The sequence below is a fragment of the Ursus maritimus genome, unplaced genomic scaffold, assembly GCF_017311325.1.
Source record: "Ursus maritimus isolate PB19 unplaced genomic scaffold, ASM1731132v1 scaffold_11, whole genome shotgun sequence".
Taxonomy (NCBI): Eukaryota; Metazoa; Chordata; class Mammalia; order Carnivora; family Ursidae; genus Ursus; species Ursus maritimus.
Genome location: NW_024423453.1, coordinates 44,999,661 through 45,024,184, shown reverse-complemented (window position 1 = coordinate 45,024,184; position 24,524 = coordinate 44,999,661). Strand labels below are relative to the sequence as shown.

Below are 24,524 nucleotides of genomic sequence, written 5' to 3'. Positions count from 1 at the left end.
GTGGGGGTGGGGCGGGGGAGAGGGGCGCCCGGAGAGCGCATCTATTGGCAGCTTTGTTATTGATCAGAAACTGCTCGCCGCCAACTTGGCTTCGAGGCTGGCTTCGCGCGACCCTTGAGTTTTCGCCTCTGTCCTGTCCCCCGAACTGACAGGTGCTCCCAGCAACTTGCTGGTGACTTCTCGCCGCTCCCCCGGCTCCCCCGCGTCCCCACCCCCTCTTTCCTCCCTCGTCTTCACCCCCACCCCCACCACTTCGGCACAGCTCAGGATTTGTTTAAACCTTGGGAAACTGGTTCAGGTCCAGGTTTTGCTTTGATCCTTTTCAAAAACTGGAGACACAGAAGAGGGCTCTAGGAAAAAGTTTTGGATGGGATTATGTGGAAACTACCCTGCGATTCTCTGCTGCCAGAGCAGGCTCGGCGCTTCCACCCCAGTGCAGCCTTCCCCTGGCGGTGGTGAAAGAGACTCAGGAGTCGCTGCTTCCAAAGTGCCCGCCGTGAGTGAGTTCTCGCCCCAGTCAGCCAAATGCTCCTCTTCGGGCTTCTCCTGCTGACATCTGCCCTGGCCGGCCAGAGACACGGGACTCAGGCTGAGTCCAACCTGAGTAGTAAATTCCAGTACTCCAGCAACAAGGAACAGAACGGTGAGTCTTTTACCCCTTTCTCCCCTTTCTTGTTTCTCGCTGTGTGTGTTAACGTTGGCATTGTGCGTTGGTGTGTGATGTACACCAGCCTGCGAGGGTATAATCGTCTCTCTATCCATGCAAATGCGCGCTGCGTTCATTGGCATGGACTTTAGGAGGTTACGTGCAGTTTGCAACTTCGGGAGCTGCCACAAAGCTGTAACAGGGCAACGTGAGTGCCACTGCTGGCTCAGTTAGAGAGGACATTCTGGGAGCGATTGTGAACGTCAGTTCAAACGCACATTGCAGAACCTTTCCTTGCCAGAGTTTTAAGTTCAAGAACTGCCTCTAAAAATGAATCCAAAATGAATGAGTCTTGGCATGTTTGACTTTACTCAGATTTTCTTTTTCGTGGGGAGGGGGGTGTTGGAGGAAATGTCTCAGCCACATTAATTGAAGCACTCCGAGTGGAAAGGCATCAATTAATCAGTAAGTAGATAGGAAATATAGAGGTCAAGAGGCCGTGTGGACGTTTTAAGGGGGAGTTAAAAACTGTATTTCTCTTGCGCTCTATTTTTTTTTTTTTAATGTGCCTTTGTACTCTGAAGTCCTTACCTTTCTGGCGTGTGTTTTTATATGTGTTGGTGAATGACTGCTATTTTGTGTGTGCTGGAAACGACTTAATCCTGCATAGGAAATGAGAATTACTTTCAGCTTTCAAGTGTACCTGAAATGTTTAGAAAACTCTCAGATGCAAGTTCCCTTGGGCTGGGATTGCACAGAGCTGGAGAAAGGCTCCTTTCATAAAGCCAGGGCAGCTTCAGGGTGTGTAATTTGCTTAGCCTCTGAACCCCATATGATTTACATCATTCAATTTCTAAACTCTTTTTCTCTTGATCTACCATTATGAAGTCATTTTCGAGAATACTTTGTAAATAGAAATTTTATACTGCACATGAAACCACAATGTTAATGTAGGCTGTCTAAAATTAGAATATTAAATACCCTGTTTACAAGTGGTGGCTCTTAATGTTATTTGAAAAGAAATGTACATGTTTTCACTGCTTTGTATGCCATCTATTACGAATGCAAGAATGCTGTCACTTTATTAGCCAGGGGAAATGAGCCCAAGCAGCATACCTAGAAAATCAGAATGTTGTGTGCTGTGTTTTTAAGTCACAGCAAACTTTTTCTTTATATATTGGGGTATTTTCAGGCTTTGACTTTGAATTTAAGCTCTCTGAAGTGTTCATCCTTAAGAAAGCACAGAAAGTTTTAAAGTACAAAGATAGATTAAATAAGGATTCCTGGGACTTTTGTAGACATTATTTGTATGCGTTGTTTGTGCAGCCATCTATCTATCAGCCAATATTAATGTAGTTGCTTCTTACAACTTGCTAATGTGATGGCACATGGCACCTGCAGGCCGCTTGAGCTGCTGATCAAAGGGCAGCCTAGGGAATCTATCTCTAATCACGGGAGCTGCAGAGGACTGGGGTAAAGTGATCAAAGGAGCCCCAGCACCAGCTGTACCCTGGCAGGAGACAGATCAGACCAACCTTTGTTCTTTTTTGTATAAAATAAATGTCCAGTTCAAAATATTGCTTCTTACCAGACCTGCTTCTCCAAAATGACAATGCACAATATTCCTGGCTTCTGTCTTCTATATTTTATTGTTCCTGTGCCATTATCATTTCTCCTCCTGCGCTGTTTTCTTAAGCCTGCCCTGGCATCCTTCACCTTCCGTTTCCCTTTGCTACTTGTGCCTCTGATTGTCATTCTTTCTTGTGATGCACCTACCGTCGTCATCACTTTGTAATGGACCCCAAAGCTCTCATGTGGTCATTGGCCACTTTACTGAGTTGGTTCACACCCTCTGGAGAGGTGAGTTCATTAAGCCAGGCCACACACATTCTGTTACCATCAGAGGCTGGGCCATTTCCATTCCTAAGTTGCATGATGCTAAAAATAGCTTGGCTGTTTCCTAATCAGTGGGTAGAGGATTGGGCTATGTTTAGTTCTTGGGAGGGTTGGCAGCAGGAAGGAACTAGAGGTAGAGAACTACTCACCTTGTAGTTTTTAGCTTCAGGAGAAGTGGAACTATCCAGCACTAGGGGGCAATATAGAGCTATTTTCCTGCACATGCTCAGGTTGATTTTATGCTTTAGGGTTCCAAGATTTGAGGATAACAGGTAGGTGCCAATGATGATCCCCCTGGAATGTGAACAAATTTGCTGGAACTTCTTTTTCTTCTTCTTTTTTTGGGGGAGGGGTTAAAATATCCCATTCCCTTAGGTGGGATTTTTTTGCCCTCGTAGTGAGTTATGATTGATTTTTGATTACCCTCTTGTTATTCTCAATTTTGACGATTGCCCAATTCTGGAAGTATAAACCCTTCGGGAGATGCCCCACAGAAATGTCATTGGCCCAGTGTGTACCTTGCATCGTCTTGTGAAAGGTCTTCTAAGTGCCAAATGTCCAAATTGATCTATTTATTGTGACTATAGGCACTCATTCATGCTTTTAGAGACCTCTCCCCAATGATGCTGTCTTTTCTCCTTTCTCTGGTATTCTAAATTCCCAGGTGTTGATTCAATCAGATCCCCAGGACTGCCTCATCTCAGTAGTAACTTGGAGTCCCAAGAGGTGTTATAAATAAATAGAAATTGATTGCTATAGCCAATGCTAGATATTTGGATTTCGATCGGATCACGTGGAGGTGCTTAAAAATTCATTTTGAAGGATCTGCGTCAGGTACCCTGTTATCATTCGTTACCTGGTTTTTGACCTAATACTATATTGCAATTCTTGCCACTTTGCTGTGAGAATAGCTTTATCCTCCAATATTGCAAGTTACCTTTGTGTCCTTAATTCTTAACCTGACTTCTAACCCTGACGTCTCACATATAAACCAAGGGTCTCCAGATGTAATGTAAAGAAGGAGATAAAAGATAAGAATGCTCACTTATATAGGGTTTCTGACCTGTACTTCCCGTATGACCATGGGAAAAATGACTGATATCTGTGTGCACTCACTTAGAGGAGAATGCCTGCTATGAAACCAGTAAGTTCTGGGATGGTGCTTCTGCGTTGTAGAAGAAGGAATCCTATGCATCAAAAAACAAAAAGAAACAAAGCTTACTTAATCAATTGCATATCACTCAAATAGACACCCAGTCGCAAAGTTGTTAGAGTAAGGCCTCATCCACTTTGTGTCATTGGTGAGTGATTTTAACTTACCCATGGAGCCAAAATGTGCTTCCGGTTCTCATTCTCTTTAACCATTTTGAGTGCAGATTTGGAATATGTCTCTGTTTGTTAGGGTTATGCTTATGAGGATCATTTGTTGTATGTGCTCTTTTCCTCAAGAACTTTCGTGGCCCGTGGGGCCATTTACTTTGGGGACAAATGGTCCTCTAGGAATGCCTTTCTGAATACATGTATCTTGTGTTTGTGGCTTCCCTGTCTCTCTCTCTTTTTTTTAATGCCAGCTTACTCCTCCTCCTCTTGCCATGTGCCTGTGCCCCACAAAGCTGTGTCCACCCCCCCTACCCTTTCAAGGGGGTAGCTTCAAAGCTCTATTTTACTGAAGATAGATAATCATAATCCTTAGAATAGTGTCCAAGAGTAGATAGGTTCTGACCTTGTGCTAAAGGGACTTCCTGCGAGTTAGTCTATAAGTTGTAGTGTGTGACCTTTGTGACATTTATTTTTGTTTTTAGAGGCCTTTTTTTTTTTTTTAAAGAAAACTTCCTCCTTGTTCTCTGCTCTGTTTGAGACTGTTGAGGAAGTTGAAGAAGCGAAGTGCCATTATGTAATGATGAATATTGTTTTTCACAATTGGTGACCAAAAAAGCCCCATTCTATTTTTTTGGTAACATTTCCCTCCTACCGACTGTTATCTTTTACAGTTAATCTGACGTATATTAAATTTACCTCCAAAAGGTGTTCAGGTCTGTAGGAAGCTTTAGGGACTAGTATATTATCTGTTAAGTAGTTTGAAATAGAGACCAGGATCTGACACTAAAGGTTCCCCAGTGGTGAGGTTTTGTAGAGCTCCATCTCAGACACAAAAATCTTAGCTTGAAAGTCTATTCTTATTTCATCCTTCCTGACACTTACTTTTTACAGATCTTCTGTATATTCTCTTCCACTTCATGTTTTTTTCAACCTTTATAGTGCTAAAATTCTGTTTTTTTTACAAACTTGCACCCTTTTTGTAGAGACAGAATTCTAATCATAATGGGCTATATGTTAAGTAAATAAAAAATTGAATCAATGCATTCATAATGTTTGTATCCCACCCCCAAAAAATGTTTCCAAAATTGCTGAAATGTTCCCCATAGGTTTCTATTTGTGTTAATCAAAACGGTCATACAAGTCCCTTTATTTACTTAGTCTAATTTTGATGTTTCTGATTGTTTTATCTGGAAGTACCATATGTAGCCTGAATATCTCTATATGATGCTGTATAATTTCTATGTAACTCATTTATTAAACAACAGTCTCTCTGTTATTTTTCTCTACCACTACCTCCAACTGTGTTTTGGGGGTTTTTTTGTTTTTGTTTTTTGTAATCTCTCTTATTTCCTAAGGACACCTCTAGTGGTTGATTTTTAGTTGGTATGCCCCAGTACTACTATACAGATTGTTAAAATATTGAAATATTCCATATGGGTTGGGAAGGACCCAGTGCTACCCTTTTAGGACAAACTGACCATCTATGAGTCAGAAACTACAAGGTTAATATTTGACACAGCTCAGGACCTCTAGGATACTACTTCAACCCTGCTGGCCTCCTTCCTGATTGATCAGTATGCCTGCCATATTGATTGTTAGCCATCTTCACTCTTTTAGCTACTGAGCATTTCAGTCATTTTGGAATTCCAACCCTTCACTCTTCTCCTCCCTGCTGGGCAGCTGAGGCCAAGCTGAGGCTTGAAGGACCTAGAGTAAGGAAAGGATATGGCCTTTTTTTAAAGCCTCCTTCTTGCAGCTTCTTGTGTTTCTACCTTATTCGTCAAGGGTTGGGGACTGGGGAATGAGATGAAGCAGGGGACATGACACACACGGTATGGGGTTGCAAGCCTCGCTCAGTGGTTGTTGTTTCTGTGGGCAACACTGATCAGGTGCTTGTGCGTGGATAGCACCTTACCGTCTTCTAAATTAAATGGATCATCTTCTCAGTGAGGTCTTGTTCTGCCCGCTTAATCCGAATTAGCCAGCCCTCACTATCACATCAAGGTGTAAATTAACTGCATAGTACTTATGATCACTTTTTGATTTTCTTTTCGGTATTAATCACTTAAGTAATTGTAAACCTACCCCACCCACCGCCCCCAGAGTACGTAAGTTCCTGAGAGTGTGGACCTTATTCAACATGCTCTTTGTGTGAGATTTAGCACCTGGAATGAGATTATATGTAGTATGTGCTCAATAAATATTTGTTGGATGGTTCTGGATGTAGTGCCTTATTAAAAAGTAAGACTATGGTGTTGACTGTAATAGTAGGTCATCTTTGAAGGTGTCTTTTTTGGTCTTGGGACTTCCACGTTGTTTTACATTTCTCATAAGAAGATAAGCTTGTTTATTTATTGATTGTGATGTGATATGCTAATCAGAGTACTACATTACAATTTTGGTTAATATACCATGTTACCAAATAAGAAGGTACCAAGCAAGTGGGTAGGTTTGCTAGAACTGGTGCTAGTTACTTTCTTAAAAGTGCCATTGCAGTGCATACCTCTGTGTTTCCTGAAGATGGGGTGTTGTGCAATGTGGACCAAGGATCTGAAGAATGGTAAATTTTTAATGGCTGAGATGCCTCCAAAAGCAGCATGCTTTCCATCTTCTGCTTGTGGCTCACAGATGCACAGTGTAGACATCAACAATAAATACGGTGCGTGGAATGTTAGGACTGGAAGGATCCCGAGAACCTGTCCTCACCGATGTGTAAAGTGAGACCCAAAGGGCTAAAGTGACTTTGTCTAGGTCACTGTTGAGTACAACCGTATTAAACTGCTAATGTGGTGATGTATTTTTCCTTACATAAAGAACCAACTGGGCAAATGGAATTCTAGTTTTAACATTCTGATGCTTCGTATGAAACCCATTCTTTATTATTTTAGAGGGTTGCATGCTTTGTGGGTTGTAAAGGAAGATGGGATAGCCTTGATCCTGAAACATAACTTACAGGAATACTGAGGAAAACAATCTGAAAATAATCACATTAATTAAATAGAACAGATAATCTGGCTAATATATATTATAGTATTTCTGTTGGGGTAGAAATCTGATAGTTTGGGAAATAACTTGAGATACCACCTTTAGAATTATTACTATTACATGTCCAGACTTTATTTTAAGCAAGTGTACTAGGTCCATAGATAGATGATGTTTATTCCATTAGTTTGGTTTATTGATGTTGATGAAGAGGATGGTTGACGTAGGAACGCTTGGTTCCACAAGGGAGGTTTTTTTTAAAACAATAATTTTAAACATTTCACTTAGCAGGATGTCTCACTGGTAAAAGTACCATAGGAATGAATAAATGAGCATGGCTTGGTGGGCTCTAGAAAGCACAACCTATTATTCTTTTGAATGGATTTAATGAGTGACTTAAAATTTTTTTTTTTAAAGATTTTTTATTTATTTATTTGACAGAGAAAGACAGCCAGGAGAGAGGGAACACAAGCCGGGGGAGTGGGAGAGGAAGAAGCAGGCTTCCCAGCGGAGCAGGGAGCCTGATGCGGGGCTTGATCCTAGGACCCTGGGATCACGCCCTGGGCCGAAGGCAGACACTGAGCCACCCAGAGGCCCCGAGTGACTTTAATTTTTATTTACATTTTAATATATAGGATATTCCTTTCAGAAGTTCAAATTTCTCTCAAAAGTCAAGAACATCAGGAAGTAAATTCATAGCTGTGGATTTGAATGGCTTGCCTAAAATAGGATTAAATGACCAAAATTTTATTTGTGAAGTTTCTAAATGTGAGAACAAAAGGAGCTAAAAATTTTAAAGAGGAGTTATACTAATTACATTTATCGTTAAAGTCAAGTTATTAACTGTGATTTTTTTGGGTAGCATTAGCTTGTTTTGCCTTTTACTTCATGAGAGCACATACTAAACGGAGCTTAGCCAATTCTGTTACCTGACTTCACATTAGACTTCATATGCCATCTCCAAGCAGTTATTTCCAGTCCCCTGGTGACTGCGCAGCCTCTTTCCTGTTCATTTGACTTTTGCCTAAGCCAAACCTTGTTTTTGTCAGGCTGGCTTCACTAATTTTGCTTTCTTGTCAAACTATGATTTTTTTTTTTAACTTGGCTTTTACCCTATTGGATAGTAGTTGAGCCATTTCTCAATCAAATGAGCTGTGTTTTGGGTTGTAGCAGGGAGTGGGGGATGGAGGGTCTGTCTTTCTGAGGGAAACCAACATCACCAAACAGCTCGAGGCACATTGATGGTGAATGCAAGGATATCCATTTGCACTGCTGCTCTGTGTCCTGATAAGACACCAGTAAGCCAGTAAGAGCTCTCAGGAGAGACACAGGAAGGGCAGTATTTGGATGCATTCTTTGTGGGTGGGTAGACGGGTCTAAAGATCTCACGGTGGGTCTCTGGTTTTGTAATGCTTAATAATGACACCTTCTGAGTGCCTGTTAGTTGCCACACTTGTGCTCAGTGTTTGCAGACAGTTTAGAGCTTATCTTTATAACCTCCCCATAAGGTATGAGGAAAAACACCAGGGCTTCACTAGCTAAGTAGCTTAGCCAAGATCTCAGAGCTGGTCAATGTTTGGACCTAGGTCTGACTCCAGGCCAGGACTCAGAGTCACATGCTTCTTCCTTCATGAGTTAAATGGTCTAATGTTTTATTAGAACATTGCTTTTATTCAGCAAATATTTATAAGCATCTGCTCCTGGCTAAGCTCTGCACTAGGTGCTGGATACACAAAGACTAAGATGCAGTTCTGTCCTTGAGAAGCTCTGTCCAAGAATGATGACGGATCCTCCCTTTTCTCATGGTCTGGCCGTGCCGTGCTCAAAGTGCTATGGGAGCACGGGGTGCTTTATTGCACTTCAAAAATCTTCTGTTGATTGACTAAGTGGTTGATCCTGCTTGGAAGAGAAGTGCAAGGAGGAAAGTTCCCACGGGGCAGGTGACCTATTTTGAAGTGGGTCTGGGAGAGGAAAAGAGAACATTCTAGGCCGAGGGAACAGCCTGCACAAAAGAAGACAGGCATGAAAAGGCATATCCCGTGGGAGACAAGAAGAGTCTAGTGTTGAGTAGGAGTAGAGGCAAGAAAATAGTGGAAAGGTGTCCCAGATGGGTATATTCAAAGGCCCTGATGCTGTTCGCAGTGTGCTTTGTGCAGAGTTTGCACTTAACGAACAGAATAAAAGAGAAGGTTGTCTCCCTGTTTCAGAGCTGGTGAAAACCCTTCATTTTCAGTTATTTTCGAAGCAGGCATGTGGTAGCGGAGTTCTGCTTTGGAGTGTGTAGTTGACTGCTTCTTGTTGCAATTTTGTCCCGGTCATTAGGCGTGTTTGGCCGTTCTGAACTGGTGAGAAGGGCAGGCTGTACAGCCTCAGTTACACTCAAATAAGCTAACCCTGTGTCTACACTGCTCTCTGTTGCCTCCTTTATGTAAACAAAGAGCTATTTTCACACTTCATTCACAAAATGGACGGCATGCGGAATGAGGCTGGGTGAGGGATCAGGGGACTGTGGTACAAGGAAGGCAGCCTCCAGCACACTGAGTTAGTGCAATGAAGCTCTTACGTGGCAAGAAGCAAAGGAAACAGCCTTAACACTCTTAAGGGAAAGGCTTTCAAGTTTTGTGGAAAATTAATTCCTAGGAGGTTACTCTACATTGAGTAACTACAGCATTTCTCTGGTGAGGCTCATTCTGGTCCCTTGTAGACAGTGCTAGAAATATTTTGTGGTATTTAAGGACTTGAAAAGAATGGGTTTTCTTGGTGGATGTGCTTTCTAGATGCCATGCCACTTTTTTTGAAGCTATGCTTTTTGCATTCGAGGAAAGCCTTGTTGGTGAGTGGCTACTATTTTAGGCTTTTCAATGTTTGCAAGATGGAGATAGGCTTCCGTGCTTAAATATGCCCAGCTGGCTATTGCACCTGCCTTTTGAGTCGCTACAGAGATCAGAAACCATTAACAACAGAAGTTGGACTTACGTGATACTTATCTCATGTTGTTTCTGGCAGTTATTTTTGCTGGGTATTTATAAGGACATCTGTCTTTTAAAGAGTCTTATTACTTATCCTTTTTTTTTTTTTTCCACCAAGGAATAAATCACAGCTTGTTTCCCATACTGCCACACACATTCATAGTCTGAGGTGATTAGAAATGCAAATTAAGAGTGATTAAAGCATTATAATTTCTTTTCCTATGGCATCAGACGATGTTGAAAATCAGCGTACTAAGAAGGAACATTTGCTTAAAATGTGATTAAGATGTGAGCAGAGAGAAGAAAGAAATATTCAGTTCCTTACTGGAAATTTCTTACTGGGTTTGGGAATAAGGGGAACCTGCAGTATTCATTTCTGATTTATCATCCTTTAAACCGGAGACATAACACATAGGGTGCACATTGTTTAAGAACACAGGAAAACACTAGCTTCTGATGTTTTCAAATTGCTCTATGGAAATACATACTAAAGACTCCTTCTTACTAGAGTGTGATTTACCATCGGATTACCCAAAGGACAGATCAAATTCAGCTGTATTCCTTGTAGTGATTCTTGGATATGGAAACACTATAAAAACAAGGAAAGAAAATTGGATAGTGTCAGTATGAAAAGCATTGATCTGCACATCCCGAGTCAGAGGTGGGATGTGCTGGATACTGGTCTCCTCCACTGGAACTGTGTTTATGTTGTAGGTAACCAAAGGTCCTGGCTTCCTATTAAAGAAGTAGCAGTGTCTCTGTAAGTATGCATTTTGTTCCTGACTTTGCTTTTATTTATAAACAAAAGTACACTCTATTTCTGGGGTCGACATGAAAGTGAATTGCCTCTACAAGAGACGGGACTGGCCCTCAGAGTTCTCTTAGAGTTCGAGATGCAGTTTTACGTATATTGGAGAGCTGTATGATGGGCTCAACTGTATCTTTACTTTGTGTTAGTCGCTGCAGTCAAAAATGTTTGTTTCTAGAAAAATCAACAGTCTAAAAATAGCAGGTGTTTCCCAGGTCACAACCTGGCTCAGATAGCGAGAGATATTGACAGAGTCTAGCTACCTAACTGATAAATGCTAAACCTTGAAACAGTAGTTTTAATCTGTTTTCTTGTGAATATTAGGAGGCTTGAGGTTTATAAGCAAGAAGAAGAATGCAAAATTAGCAATCAAATGATCTCTATGTTTATTTTTTTAGAAAAGGTTTTCTTTCATGGTATAAAATTTATCTTTAATTTGTGCTGATAACTTTTAATAGGCATCAGTCGGGTACCCCATTAAACTAACAGCTTTAAAATGGTTTCCTTTTAGAACTAACATTTACATCCTAGGAAATCAATTAGAGTGTATGGATTTCACATTTCCCCTGCAATCTTCATTTACAAGCATTTCTGAATGACCAACCTACCATAGCAAAACAGAGGTGCAAATCTTCTGGAAGACGTGCAAATGCCACACTTTTAGTTGGAAAAATGGAAAAAATAGAACTTACTTAATATATCTGTCAAGCATTTAAAACTGCAGAAAGCACAGGAAATACTTCTGGTGTATGGGAATGTGTGGTGTTTCCAAACTACAAACATTGTTTTGAAAATTTCTCCGGTAGTGGTAAATTATATGAGACCATATCCATCTAAAGGGGAGCTTGTTTAACTGGCTTGTGGTTCTGGGGCTCATTCAAACACTCTTAAACAAAATAAAGGGAATGGATGTAATAACTTCTTTATGGAAAGGTCGTAAAAAGGTACAGGGCCGTGTAAACAAATTGGGTCATTTACTAGATGTTTTAAGTGATAGATTTGCAATCCAAATTCAGGGGTGTGTATTAGGTTTTATAGACCGTGACTGTATTCTACTCTAAAAATGAGATTTCAAGCTTATTTTTTGTTTGTTTACATGTTTGTTTTTCTTTAGTGCACAGGAAACCCATGATTGCCATATTATACTGTAGTTTGAAAACATAAGATTTTGAGCACTTGCATTTATGAGTTTGTTCAACTCTGGAAAATGGTTAGACACCCATGCGTGAAAAGTTGAGTTGACCTGTTTTTTTGGTAGCACTGGGTTCTGTTCAAGGAAAATAAGATGATTGAAATTGAAATTTTCCTTCTGGGCTCAGACATGTCTAAACTAATTGTAAAATAATTTTTCTGGCTTACAAGAGTAGACTCATAAGTACGACTATGTAAAGTAGAAATCCAACAACAGTTATGATTTACAGTGACTGTAACTCTGCCAGTCTTATGATAAAACCGCTATTATAACCAACCTCCTGTGACATTCATTTGTCTTACTTGAGATGTAGGTTAAAAAAAAAAAAAGTCCTCCCCAAGTTGTCTCACTTAGGGAGCCACTTTATTACCTTAGGATATTAATTTACCTTCTCTGAAATGGGTACGAGGGTTGCTCCAGAACAGTCCGCCAAAGGGAGGGGAGGGCGGGAACGCAAGCCTGCGTGGTGCTGTGCGTTGGTGGTGATGACCGGTGGCGGTGGAAATTGAAGTGAGGAAGGGAAGCGACATAATTTCTACGTTGATACCATAACGTTTTTTCATTCTGTAACTTCTCTCAATCGGGGTTGGCTCCCTTGGCCTTAAAGGAAGTAGATTGTGTAAGAAACCTCAGTAAAACTCAATGAGCCTTTCTAAGTTTTGAAAACTGATGGCATCATACCATACTGGCAACTCTTAAGTGTTACTGCTGGAAGTTTGGCAGCGGAAATAACTGCTCCAGCTTCACAAGCTTTCAAAAACAAGGGACAATGGTGGATATTATAGTTGCTGTGTAATTTGTGACTTGCTATTTCCTTTTTTTTTTCCCTTTAATGAGTAACTTAGGGCTAGATGGCCTGAGTCTACGAAAACCTAAGCTCTGCCTTTCAGCTGGATTCTGTGTGACCTTAAAAACAACAGCTCACATCTTTTTGCCTTAGTTACCCATGTACCCCTTTTGTACAGCACACAGTTCTGCGTGGTTATATGCCACCTAAATAAAAACGAAGCACACGGAGGTGACCACCACACAGTGACTCCAGGACCTGCGTGGCACCGTGAGGCACGGTGGGAGATGTGACGCTCAATCGGACTCAGTCTCTGCCTTTAAGTAGTTTATAGCCAAGTGGGGAGAGAAGAGCTGAAGTAGAGGATAAAATACAGTGCTTGGTGGGAATGGGGGCAAAAGCAAAGTTATTTACAGCAGAGCCCTTAGGAAAATTGTCTGGGGAGACTTCCGTTTTGAGCAAAAGTGCCTGGAACGACGAGTGACCTGTGTTGCATGCAGAATCGAGGGCACCGTGGAGTGCATCGTAGGAGATGGGAGCCTGCTGTAAATAGGAACGAGGAAGGGAGTCTGGGAAATCCATGCAGTGAGTCCAATGTGATTTGTTCTGAGACCTCAGAAATAGATTCAGTGGGCAGGTGATTAGAAACAAGCGACCCAAAAGGAGGGACACTGATGTATTACCCAGGCTGGACTAACTAGGAGAGGATTCTGCGCCATTCAGTGTAAGTGCCCTTGGCCTTCCCACCCAGCGATTCAGGCAGCCACATTATAGATGAAATCTGAGGCCTCGTGGTGTGCAGCAGGCAGAGACAGAGTGAAGGTTGCTGAAAAGTGAGCAATACAGTTAGGAGGAAAAGGAAATCCCACATTTGTGGCCCAGAGCCATGAGGCAGGTAGTAAAGAGAGGGGGAAGCAAGTGAGAGAAATGACAGAAAAGAGAGAGGGGGGAAAAAAAGAAAAAAAAATAGAAGAATCTTAAGGCAGATGGAGGAGGGTGCCAAGGAAGGAGAGAGAAAAGTCAAAGAAATTGGCCTACAGGGTAAAATATAGTAGAGTTTCAAGATAGCTGGGATCGATGAGTAAACAGCTTCTGATTTTTCAATGTTGACCGAAAACAACAACAAGAACGACAAACCCCTTCAGTGTAATGGGGGGTATGGACGTGGGAGGAAGAATTGTGTGGGACTAAAGTGAAGAAGTGAGATGTAAAGTTTTTAAGGCTTTTGGGTAAGTTTTAGTTACGCAGGAAGCAGGTGAAGAAGTGGCTCCAGAATGGAGAGAAAGAAAGAGGAAAGAAGCAGGATTGTTTTCTTGTTTGATGGGTTCGAGAGAGATCCAGAGAGAACAAAAATTTAAATGTGTAACAAAAGATAAGACTTCTGGGCTGGAAATGTCCTTCAGTTGCTGAAGGAACACAGGAGAAATGGCAGCAGAGTGTTAGACAGCGTGTCCCATTATTGCCTAAAGAACTCAAGTGTCTCTGGCAGAGAAGGAGAAATTAAATTTTGGAGGAAGTGAGCCTCGAGACAAATTTTGACCAAGTGGGAATATGACAGAAGACGCAGGAAAAATAGTAGCTGTGGCTCCCTGCCAGTGGGGTGGAGAAGCCCCTATCAGGACGTTCTAGTCCTGCCTAACGTCTCAAGTAGAAGTGTCAGTAACACGAGAGGCAAAATAACAGGAGTAGATGTTTTTGCTGGGTCAGTCCACCTAGAAAATGACGGGATGGCAAGTTCTGGGATATGGAGATGGAGGAAAGACTGGGGCCCGGAGGCAGAGATTTACGTGTGCACTAACCAACAGTAGTGATGGGGAAGGGAGTGACACGTAGAAGAATGTGTGTTAAAAAGACACACCTAAACCAGAATTAGTAGGGACTTTTAACCTGTTCCAGAGCTGCAGAGATGTCAAAAACAACCATGGACATTCAAGTTAAATGATCACATTAATGCCCCTTACTTTATCTTTCTGGTGCTGATGCCCTTAAAGTGTGCCCTGAAAAATCATAAAAAGTGGGGGCAAACCTCTGCATGCCTCGGGGGTCTCTGCTGTGGAAGCTCTAGCACCTGTTGCAAGCACTACACGGGGTGCTTTGTTTTGTTTTGTTTTGTTTTGTTTTTAAAAGCTATTAAAGCCACCTATAAAATTGTTGGAGGTGGGTTCAAGTTACAACTATTGTTTGCTCAAGAGAAGAATATACCTCAGTAGGTGTGTTCCACTCTCCCCAAAGAGGCTGTGTTCTGAGAACATTTGCAGAGTAAGGATTGTGTGTGCTCCTATCCCAGGGAATCTTATTTTCCTATAATCATTGGCGACGTGTACTTGGAACTGACTTGTTGAATAACCATGACTATTGGGCCTTGATCAAAACACTGTATTTTTTTGCTCCTGAATTTTATTGAGCAGGGGAAATTGTCCCCTATCCCAGGATGAACATTTCTGCAAGACATGGTTTTTCAACTCACTCTTAAGAGATACTGAGTTCTAGAATGGTTTCAAATGGAAACACCCTATGATTTAGAAATAAGATAGCCTCGTCCTTTGGAAATTTAAACACCAAACGTGACAGATTTGGACCTCTTCATTATCTTCGCAGACCCGCTGCTGAGTGGAGCCTGTCGGAGAGGAGCTGGGGTGGGAGCAGCAGGAGCCTGGATGTGTCTGAGGGATTCAGCATTCATAGAGCAGCTCCTGGCCATTTCCTTTGAAAATCTTACTGTCACTTTGGTGTCGCGGTACCTACCCTGTTGGCCCCGTGGTGCCATTCTAGCATCCAGTTACCCATCTGTCTCAAGGACTCCTGTCTCATAGCTGGGCTTGCTTTCAGAGCTCCAAGTCTGAGAATGCGACTTCAAATGCATCGTCTTTGTTCTGCTTAAATCACGTGCCTTCACAAACATTTAAAATGTGTAATACAGAACATGAAACAAGCACAGAATTATCGTCAAGCTAATGAATGAAAACATTTCTATTTTTGAATGAAGTAATTATCTTTATGTTTGTAATTTCTACATTCTCATAGTCATCACCCCAGGTCAGGTGCGGATGACCTAAACTGTGAAAAACATGTCCTTATTGTTCCTTTGAAGGCTTTTCCCACGCCTTCCCACCCCTGATGGATCATGCATTCGAGGCTGACGCAGAATAATCACCCTAGAGTAGAGCTCTCCCTGTGTTTACTCAGTGCTTCTCAAACTTCACCTGGGGACCTTATTAAAATGCAGATTCTGATTTCGTGGTTGTTGCTGAGGCCAGAGAATTTGTGTTTTAGCAAGCTCCTAGGTGCTGTTGCTGCTGTTGCTGGGCTGAGGACCAGACTTGGAGTAACAAGGGCCTGCTTGGGTGTTCTCAAGTCTGCTATGATCTCACCTCAATCTTTCCAGTAAAAAGATTGCACAAAGCTGATCTCTCCTCACCGCAGAGATGACTCCATGCCTCTGCCCTTGCAACTCTTTTAACCAAGAAGTCAGTTCTGTCCAATAAACATCATGTGCCTTGTGTTCTAGTTACCATGGCACATCCTGAAAACAGATAAACAAAATGTAGTTTTTTGAGTACTTGATGTCGACAATCAATGTGGCTTTTCATACACTAGAGATGTGCTTAGAATGCCAAAGGAACCCAGAGATGTTCCCTTTCGTGGTCATGAAAGGCTTCTCATGAGGCCATCACTTGAGTTGGGTCTGGAAGGATAAGGAGAGTTCCCTAGAAAGGAAGAGGGTTCTAAGCAGAAGGCATAGACTTGTTAGAAAGCACAAAGTCTATTGAAAAATCAGCTCTATTTGGTGGGGAATAAGACTGAGAAAATTATTCAATGATTGTGAAGGACCCTGACGCACTAAGGAGAGTGTCTAGACGTCACGTTACAGGTCCTCAGGAGAAGGCTACCTGCTTTCTGCACTAGCTCCTTAATGTCGTAGCCTGTCTTTTCCTCCGTTCTCGTAATCTTATACCGTAACAGATCAGTAACTGTCCATTGAATGATCTGATTTGGGTTTTATTTATTTATTTTTTTGCTTTTAAAAAAAAGGAAAAGGTGCATCAGGATGATTGTAAAATACAGAGAAGCTAGAGGCAAGGCCACCGGTTTGAAGGCATTGGCAATAGTTTGGCTCTCAAATGATGAGTCCATGGACCAGTTAGTGCGTGTGGGGAGATTGGAAGGGTAACCACCACCTTCCCTCACTCTGCATGTTCAAAGCCTACGTGTATTTCAAGGTCAGCCTGACTGGCGCCTCCTCCATGAAGCCTTCACGTTTCTCTCAGTCTGGACGTCTACCTGTCTAAACTCCCAGAATGTTGCAGAATTTACCGCCCTCTACCTTACATTCTAGTTCTGTATGTGTCTTTTCTCTCCTAATTTTCAAGTGTCAGAGAGTAAACTGTTGACTCATCTTTAGCTCAGTGTCCCATGAGGTGGTAGGACTTTTAAGTGAAGTGAAAACAGCCCACTTAGACCCAACACAGCCAGTTTTGTTGTAGTGTTGACATCTGGTCTCATAGGTCATCACTGATAGGCTCTAAAGAAGTCATATGCTTTATTTCACAACCAAGGGGTATAACTGATGTCTGGCTTCATTTTGAGGAACTAAAAGGGGATACACTGGAAGGCCTCTTCATCTTTCTGCTTAGACTGAGTAAAATGAATGTACAAAGAACCTTATTAGCAAAATTATAGTGATGACTGTTTAGAATGTTATTTCCTCAACAAGAAAAAGAAATGTATCATTTCCAGGAAAATCATTTTTAAACAGGGAACTTTGTGATTAACGTTTATTGGAATCAGTTTAAGAAAAAGCATGACTTTCAAAAGTCCATTTTCAATAGCTTCAACTAATTTTTGTTTTGAATTATTTCCTCCTTCTTTACTTTCTAGTGAATGTGAGATTTCTCCTCATGTGCTTTCTTATTTTCAGTTTGGTTTTCCTTTTTTTGCTTTGGGGTTTCGAGATTGACAACTGTGATTTATCCCCTGAAAGGCCAAAATCTTGAAAAAGTCATTATTTCCAAAAATCACTCGAAGAATGTATTTTTTTTCCCTTGGAAATAAAGTCGATTTTCTCAGCTCTGATCATATGAGATTATGGGCAAGTTAGTCCTTAGTTCTGGCATGTGGACAAAACAGAAGCAGCCCCTGGAGAGAGAGAGTTCAAAATTCATGGCAGTAAGCACATGTTCAGTATGCCAATATTTATGGTGTCACAACCAAATTAAAACCATACCCTCTGCTATTTACATAAGGACGGTACCCAGACTGCACAGGGCTGTGCCCACGGTTCTCAGTAGACTTAAGGCGAGAGAGTTGTTCAGGACTCTTGGAGACCAGACTATTTATTTTCACATTCATTTTATTTGTCTTTGTGAGGGAGAATGAATTGTCTTCACTTATATTCGTTTCGAAGTCATGCAGAATTAGCAGAGGTGAGGACTGGCTTTGTGCTTCCGTTCGCTGTGAATTCAGGCAGCTGCCTCCTGATATCCTTCGTTCTCGAGCTGGGGGAGTGAGATGTATTGGTTACTGACAATGAGCACTGATTGCTTCTTAAATAGATGGGTAATTCTCAATCTCTCATTTCTAGTGTCTTACTCATGCTATTAGACAACCGGGGTTTCACCCATTTGGGAAAAAACAGACACACATACTTTTGGTAAGAAGACATATTTTATGTCTTTTTATGGCAACTTTTAAAGTAGTACCATCTGGCAAGATTTTTAAGAACTATAAAGTTTCAGAAGCATTGTTGAGTACACATCTCACTTCTCTACTTCTACAAGACAAAGATATCTAGAAATTTAGATTATAACACGTGATGTACTTGTACAGCGATGTAAGGGACAAAGATAATACAAAAGCTACAGTGGGGAGCAGGTTTGGGAGGAGGTAGGGAATCACATTTGCTGGTAGAGATGACATTTGAGTGGGAATACATTCTTTTTTTTTTTTAAGATTTTATTTATTTATTTGTCAGAAAGAGAGAAAGAGAGAGAGAGAGCGCGTGCGCAGAGGCAGGAAGAGAAGCAAGCTCCCCACTGAGCAAGGAGCCCGACTTGGAATTTGATCCCAGGACCCTGGGATCATGACCTGAGCCAAAGGCAGAGGCTTAACCTACTGAGCCACCCAGGTGTCCCAGAGTGTGAATGCATTCTTAATGACCCTTTTGAATGTCCTAGATTCTTCCCACATTCCTTCTGATTCTCCTTTAGTTGAGACTCTAATCTAGGAAACAATCTGGACAGGAACCCAGTTGCTGGGATGTCTTAAGTAGATTGGCTGTTTGGCTTTTTGGGAGATGGTCATATAACCATCAAGCCATCAAGTGGAAGTTTTTCACAACTGGTGACTGCAAGTGGCAATCTTTTGTGCAAGGGGGGGGGGAGCCTTTCTCAATTATAAGATAAAATAATTTTTTTTATGAGTAACTCTCATGTAAGCAAATGAAACTTGACTATGTAAATCTTTCTTTTATTATGGGATAGAATCCACGATATTTAAGAAGTTACTTCATTTTTTGAGTTCAGTAATTTAAACATTGTGCTTAGACTCTTTTTTGATACTCCAAACATTTATCATTAAGATTTTCTTTGGTGTTTCCTTAAAAAGACAAAATTCACCATGTTTTCTTTGCAAGCGACTGTCTTAAACATACACAAAACAGAAAACAAACTTTACTGTTTTTTTCAGACTACTTATTCAGTTGTTTTTATGCCCACAAATTTTTAAATGATCACAGATTTTTCACTAATCTTTTCATGTATTGTTTTGGTACTGGAAAAAAAAATGTTTAAATCCTCTGTGTGTTTAAATCCGGGATTTAATTAGATTAGTAAAAATACCAAGGAGATTTCTTTGGTTGTATCTTAGAAAGTTGAGGAAGATCACTGGCTTTTGCAGTTCATTAGTGGGTCAATTTATTGAATATTTAGTGTTAGGTATCACATTTATCAGATAGTGCCTTAAGCATTGGGGAAAACTGGCCTGTGCTGTTTACATTCTCATCTTGCTGCCAGAATTGATTTTTCCATTTTATATGTGACTTAGGTCCTTGTACTGCAGTAGATGCCAGGTTAAAGAATACTTTCTATCTTACAACATGATTGGATTGTTGCAATGCTATTGATAATTTTGGTGAATAACAAAAAATACACTTTCATTTAAATGCTCTTGAAAATTTCTATGTGATTCTCTACACAGTAATGAATATTAATATCAACATCGGTGATAACGGACAGTAAGTATTACATTTCCTAAGACACGTGGCAGTGCCATTGTATGTTTGGGTGTAATAACTAACCTATAATTTAAGCTAACTCCATCATTATATTGTGACTTGAGATTCTTTGTTTCTGACTGTTACATGATTCCTCTTCTATTTTATGGAAAATACCTTGTTTATTTAAGTGCAAGGAGGATGTTGGCAATGGAGCTATTTAGTAAAAGCTCTAGGAATAGTTTTAATTATTGGAAACACCCAGTATTTTAAAATCCAGCAGATTCGTCCTTTTGCCTAAATATATAATGTCTATGTTATAAATAGGACATTTTTTGTTTCATTTCAGTGTACATATTAAACCAGGTTACACAGCAAATAAGCTAATGTGGCCAATCGTTGTCATTTTACTATTTTTCGGGAAGGAAGTCTGAAGCAGAAGAATATTCCTGGGGGAAGGATTTGGTGGTGGTGGTGGTGGTGGTGGTTGTTTTTTTCTACTAATTTAGACATTTCACTGGCAGTCTCTTTGCCCCTAAAATTTATACTTGAAATGGCCTGGAGATTTTAAATGTGGGGCATTTCAGGGGCCTGAGTACATTTGTGGATTTAAGAATGGTTTGCTTTGCTCGTTGGTGCAGTGAGTCTGCAGTAGAAAGCAAGGATTTTAATCTTTCCAATCAGATGGAGTGTGGATCTCCAGGCTCAGATTTTGGGTATATTGAGAAAGACCTTTCTCTGGCTAGGTTAGTATCACAAAACTAAGGCTGGCTCTGGTGTAGATCAGGGGTTGCCGTCTTTTCATTATTGTGTACCATTTGAATTGTATTTGCTAGGTTAGTATCATGACGTTCAACGTGTTCAACATGAAAACCACTCAACAGTCCTGGTTAACTTATGCACATTTGTTATAATGACATATCAGTTGATATTTTTATTTTGACATTTTTGCCAGTTTTTATCAATTTCTAAATTTTGCATTTCATTAAATTTAAAGTCATTTAGCAGTCCAACAACTATCCACGTTTCCAAGATCGATGTATTTGTGAATGTAAGCAGGATTTTTCCAACTCAGCACTGCTTTTCAAATTTCTTCTAGAATTGTAGGGGAGAGGGAAAAAAGCAAAAACAAACAAACAAACAAACAAACAAAAAAAAACCAAAAGCAAAAACAAAGCAGTAGACTTTTCCTCTGCCCTTTTAGGTTCTGCTATGTGTGAATTAAACTGAAAAAAGATAGATTAATAAGAGAAAAGGCATGTAGATTTTGTTAATATTTTAAATTTTATGTGCACAAGGGCTTTACAGAAAGGAATGAAAAACCTGAAGTAGCAATTAAACTCGGGGGCTTGTATACCATTTTAGCAAAGAGCATTAAATTGTGGGAAAATTTATTGGCTGGGAAATATATGGGCAGGGACGCCTGGCGGGCTCAGTCCGTGGAGCATGTGACTCTTGATCTTGGGGTTGTAAATTTGAACTTGCCATTGAGTGTAGCGATTGCTTAAAAATAAAATCTTAAAAAAAAGAAATTTATGGGGGAAACTAATGGGAGATAAGGGTTATTTTAGTCAGGTCTGTTTATGCAGACTCATCTCTTTGTCTCCGATGATAAGGGTACCTCTCCTCATCCTTGTACTGGAAAGTGCGGGGGTGGGGGGGTGGGGAGGAGTTTATGCCACCTTTACAAAAGGAAATTTATGCTCTGCTTTTAGGCAGATAAGGAGAGGGCAGAGAACTTTTCCTGCATTTGTTGATTCTCAGTTGCTTTAGGCTCAAAATAACCCTTCTGCCAAAGAGGCGTATTTTAGGATGGCATATTCTGTATCCCTTTGTAACCGTGGGATACAACACCACTTTTTCTAGCAGCATATAGTGGCCTAGGAAAAGGGACACAGGGGTGCTGATGGTGGGTGGCGATGCTGGGGCTCTTGTACCTCTGAGAAGAGTTACTTTTATTTTCTGATTGGCTCCAAAAGTTGCTTTTATTTTCTGATCCACTCCTTCTTTTCCTGCAGGTACAGCCGGAAGTTACAAACAATATAGCTTCTCCTATAGACTGGATCTATACCATTTCAGATATTTCCTCAAACATGGTGGGGAGGAGGGGCAAGGAGAAGCAGTTCTATATCCTCTTTTGTGGCATTCTTGATTTCCGTAGAAAATCAGAGGTCATTCTAGTAATACCCCGTTAGGAAATATGAAGTGTTATGACTCACTTTATTTTGGCTTTGCACAGTATAGAAAATTTCTTGGCTAGGAAGGAATTCCTTTTCAGACTGCCAGTCCTCCCCAACAATTCTGAATAGGTAGTTCTCTCTTTGCACATTCTTCTGGGTTTAACTGCTCTGTAACCTCCTAACCCCTCATTAATAATTTCCTGAGGCTGGTTTGTTATAAAGAAACATTGCAGCAGCGCAGACAGTGTGTGAGTGTGAGTGTGTGTGTGCGTGCGTGCACACATGTGTGTGTGCATGTGTGTGTGTGATTACTCCTTAATGACCAACTCAAATGGTATTAATGCTCTGAAGAAAGAAACAAGTGAGCATTAGATTCTTTCCCATTAGTGTGCATATTAATCAAGGAGATCACACCCTTAGGCAGGAGGTAATGAGTGCTTTTTAACTTCTCTTCATTATTCAAATTAAATGGCTCATTTTCTATATTGTACACACATTTAAATGGCTTGAGTATTTAAAGGCATAATCATGAATCTTTCAAAGGCTTCTTAATATTAGGATACCAGAGAATACATGTGTCTCTTTTTGGTTCTTAACAAGAACAAGAAATCACCAAGGAACTGAGCGTGTTCAGAGATGGGCATTTGGGCTTCAGTCTTCTCCACTGTAATCTGTTCTCACCTTTCTCATATTTCAGCTACACATATCATCAGTGAATTTAACACTGGCCCCAGGGTGGCCAGGCGACCAATAAACCTCCCATGAGAAATGCTGTGAATTATACAAAGTTTTTGTACTCAAGGGACCCAGGGTGGTGATCAAAATGCTGTCTCCTCCTGGGAAAATGCTCACCCTATACTGAGAAGTGAAAAAGCAGGGTGGAAATAGCATTTTAAATGTTTTTATGTATGCCCACAGAAACGTTCCCATGTATGTAGAAAGACTAAAATGAGGTATGCTAAAATGTTACTAGTATTTTATCTACAGCTGCTGTCGGGGAGCCACAGGGGTGTTGATACTTTGCTTCCTAAAATACATTTAGGCTTTGCTAAATTTTCTGTAATTATCTTCTATCATTGCTATCCTAGAAACAAAGCTGTGCAGTTTTTAAGTCTAATTTGAACAGTGAGGAAGGGGGGCAAATACAAACAATAGGTTTTTCTTCTATTCTAAAGGAAAGCACCTAAACTGCAAGACTTGTTTTTAGAAACCCAGGAGATGGCATTCCGAAAGGTGGCCCTTTGGGGTTAAGATTTAAAGTTGGCTCTTCGTTTTATCCCAGAGGTTAGCTGTGGATACAGTCAAAGCACTAAGGCTGTTGCGGCTGTCGGTGAGGAGAGCCATCTCGACAATTATCTATGTTGTTTTTGGCACTTCGCAAGAAATGTTGTTTTCACAAGACCTAAGAGTTTTGTCTGGGAAGAAAGAAGATAGCTGCCAACATTTGGCACCATATGGGGTTTTCTTCTTTTTTCTTTCCTTTTTTTCCCTCTAAAGCTTAGTGTGTAGTCTGTACATCCTGCTCTTAAGCCTTAAAGATCAAGAAAATATTACGGGTTTTTTTTTTTTTTGGTACACTTGTTGGAAACATCTGGAACATGCCATTAGGTTGCACACCACAGGCTTTGTTTATAGACAAGGGTGTGATATAAACCATGAATAAAAAAATCAAACCCTGCCTTCCTTTTCGGCTGCATTCTGTAGCGCACTGTGATCCGAGGTCTGTATGGACCATACAGACTCCTGCTAGTCACATGTGGTGAGCCTGGTGGATTGAGAAACCATACATGACTTGCCTTTCTAAGTACAGTGTATCCTTTAGACATACCAGCACCTGGTCCCTTATTGAAAGCAGGCAGCTTCTGCCAGTACTGCATTCACCCTGGGACTGCATGCTTGTATGCTTTGCAGTATTTCAGCTCAGCTGTTCTGTGACTGCCTTTTAGCAAATCAAGAACAAAAATTATTTCAGGGACGCCTGGGTGATTCAGTCGGCTGAGAATCCAACTCTTGATTTCAGCTCAGGTCATGATCTTGGGGTGAATGAGATGGAGCTCTGCATTGGGCCCCATGCTCATGGGGAGTCTGCTTGAGATTCTCACTTTCCCTCTCTCCCTCAGCTCCTCCTGTGCCCTCCCCCCACCCCGCCCCAACACGTGCCCTCATGCTCTCTCTTTCTCAAATAAATAAATAAATATTAGGAAAAAATTATTTCAAATTCCAGGTGTAGAGCAGGTAGGAAATTCTCTAAGGAATACTATTTTGTTTTTGGAAGAAATACCGTAACTCTATTTCTGACACTAAACTTTTAGTTAAGGGAATGGAAAAAAAGACCAATAGTGAAGACTGTTTTTTATGCCTGTGATTGAAATTATACCTCGACTGAGGCTCTCATTTTGGGATATCACCCCTCATCAGTTCATCTCAAATATAAGGAATGAAATAAGTAATGAATAAAAGAACCAAATAAACAAAAAACACAAAGTAACAAAACAACAGAAATGTTTTGTTTCCTGAATCTCATTTTTTTTTTT

The 24,524-nt window shown here is 40.8% G+C and overlaps 1 protein-coding gene across 4 annotated transcripts in view; it reads left to right on the top strand.

The window, feature by feature from the left end:
• PDGFC (platelet derived growth factor C) overlaps positions 1 to 24,524 on the top strand; it is a 201,329-nt gene that overhangs the window by 372 nt on the left and 176,433 nt on the right. For 2 of the 4 annotated variants that reach the window (XM_040626395.1, XM_040626394.1), the window contains exon 2: positions 410 to 643. In XM_040626395.1, the coding sequence (XP_040482329.1) occupies positions 526 to 643 (118 nt within the window). In that variant the 5' untranslated portion in view covers positions 410 to 525. Of the gene's footprint in view, positions 1 to 47; positions 644 to 24,524 lie in introns of those variants that run through there. The other 2 variants (XM_040626396.1, XM_008685536.2) reach the window with 2 other exon arrangements.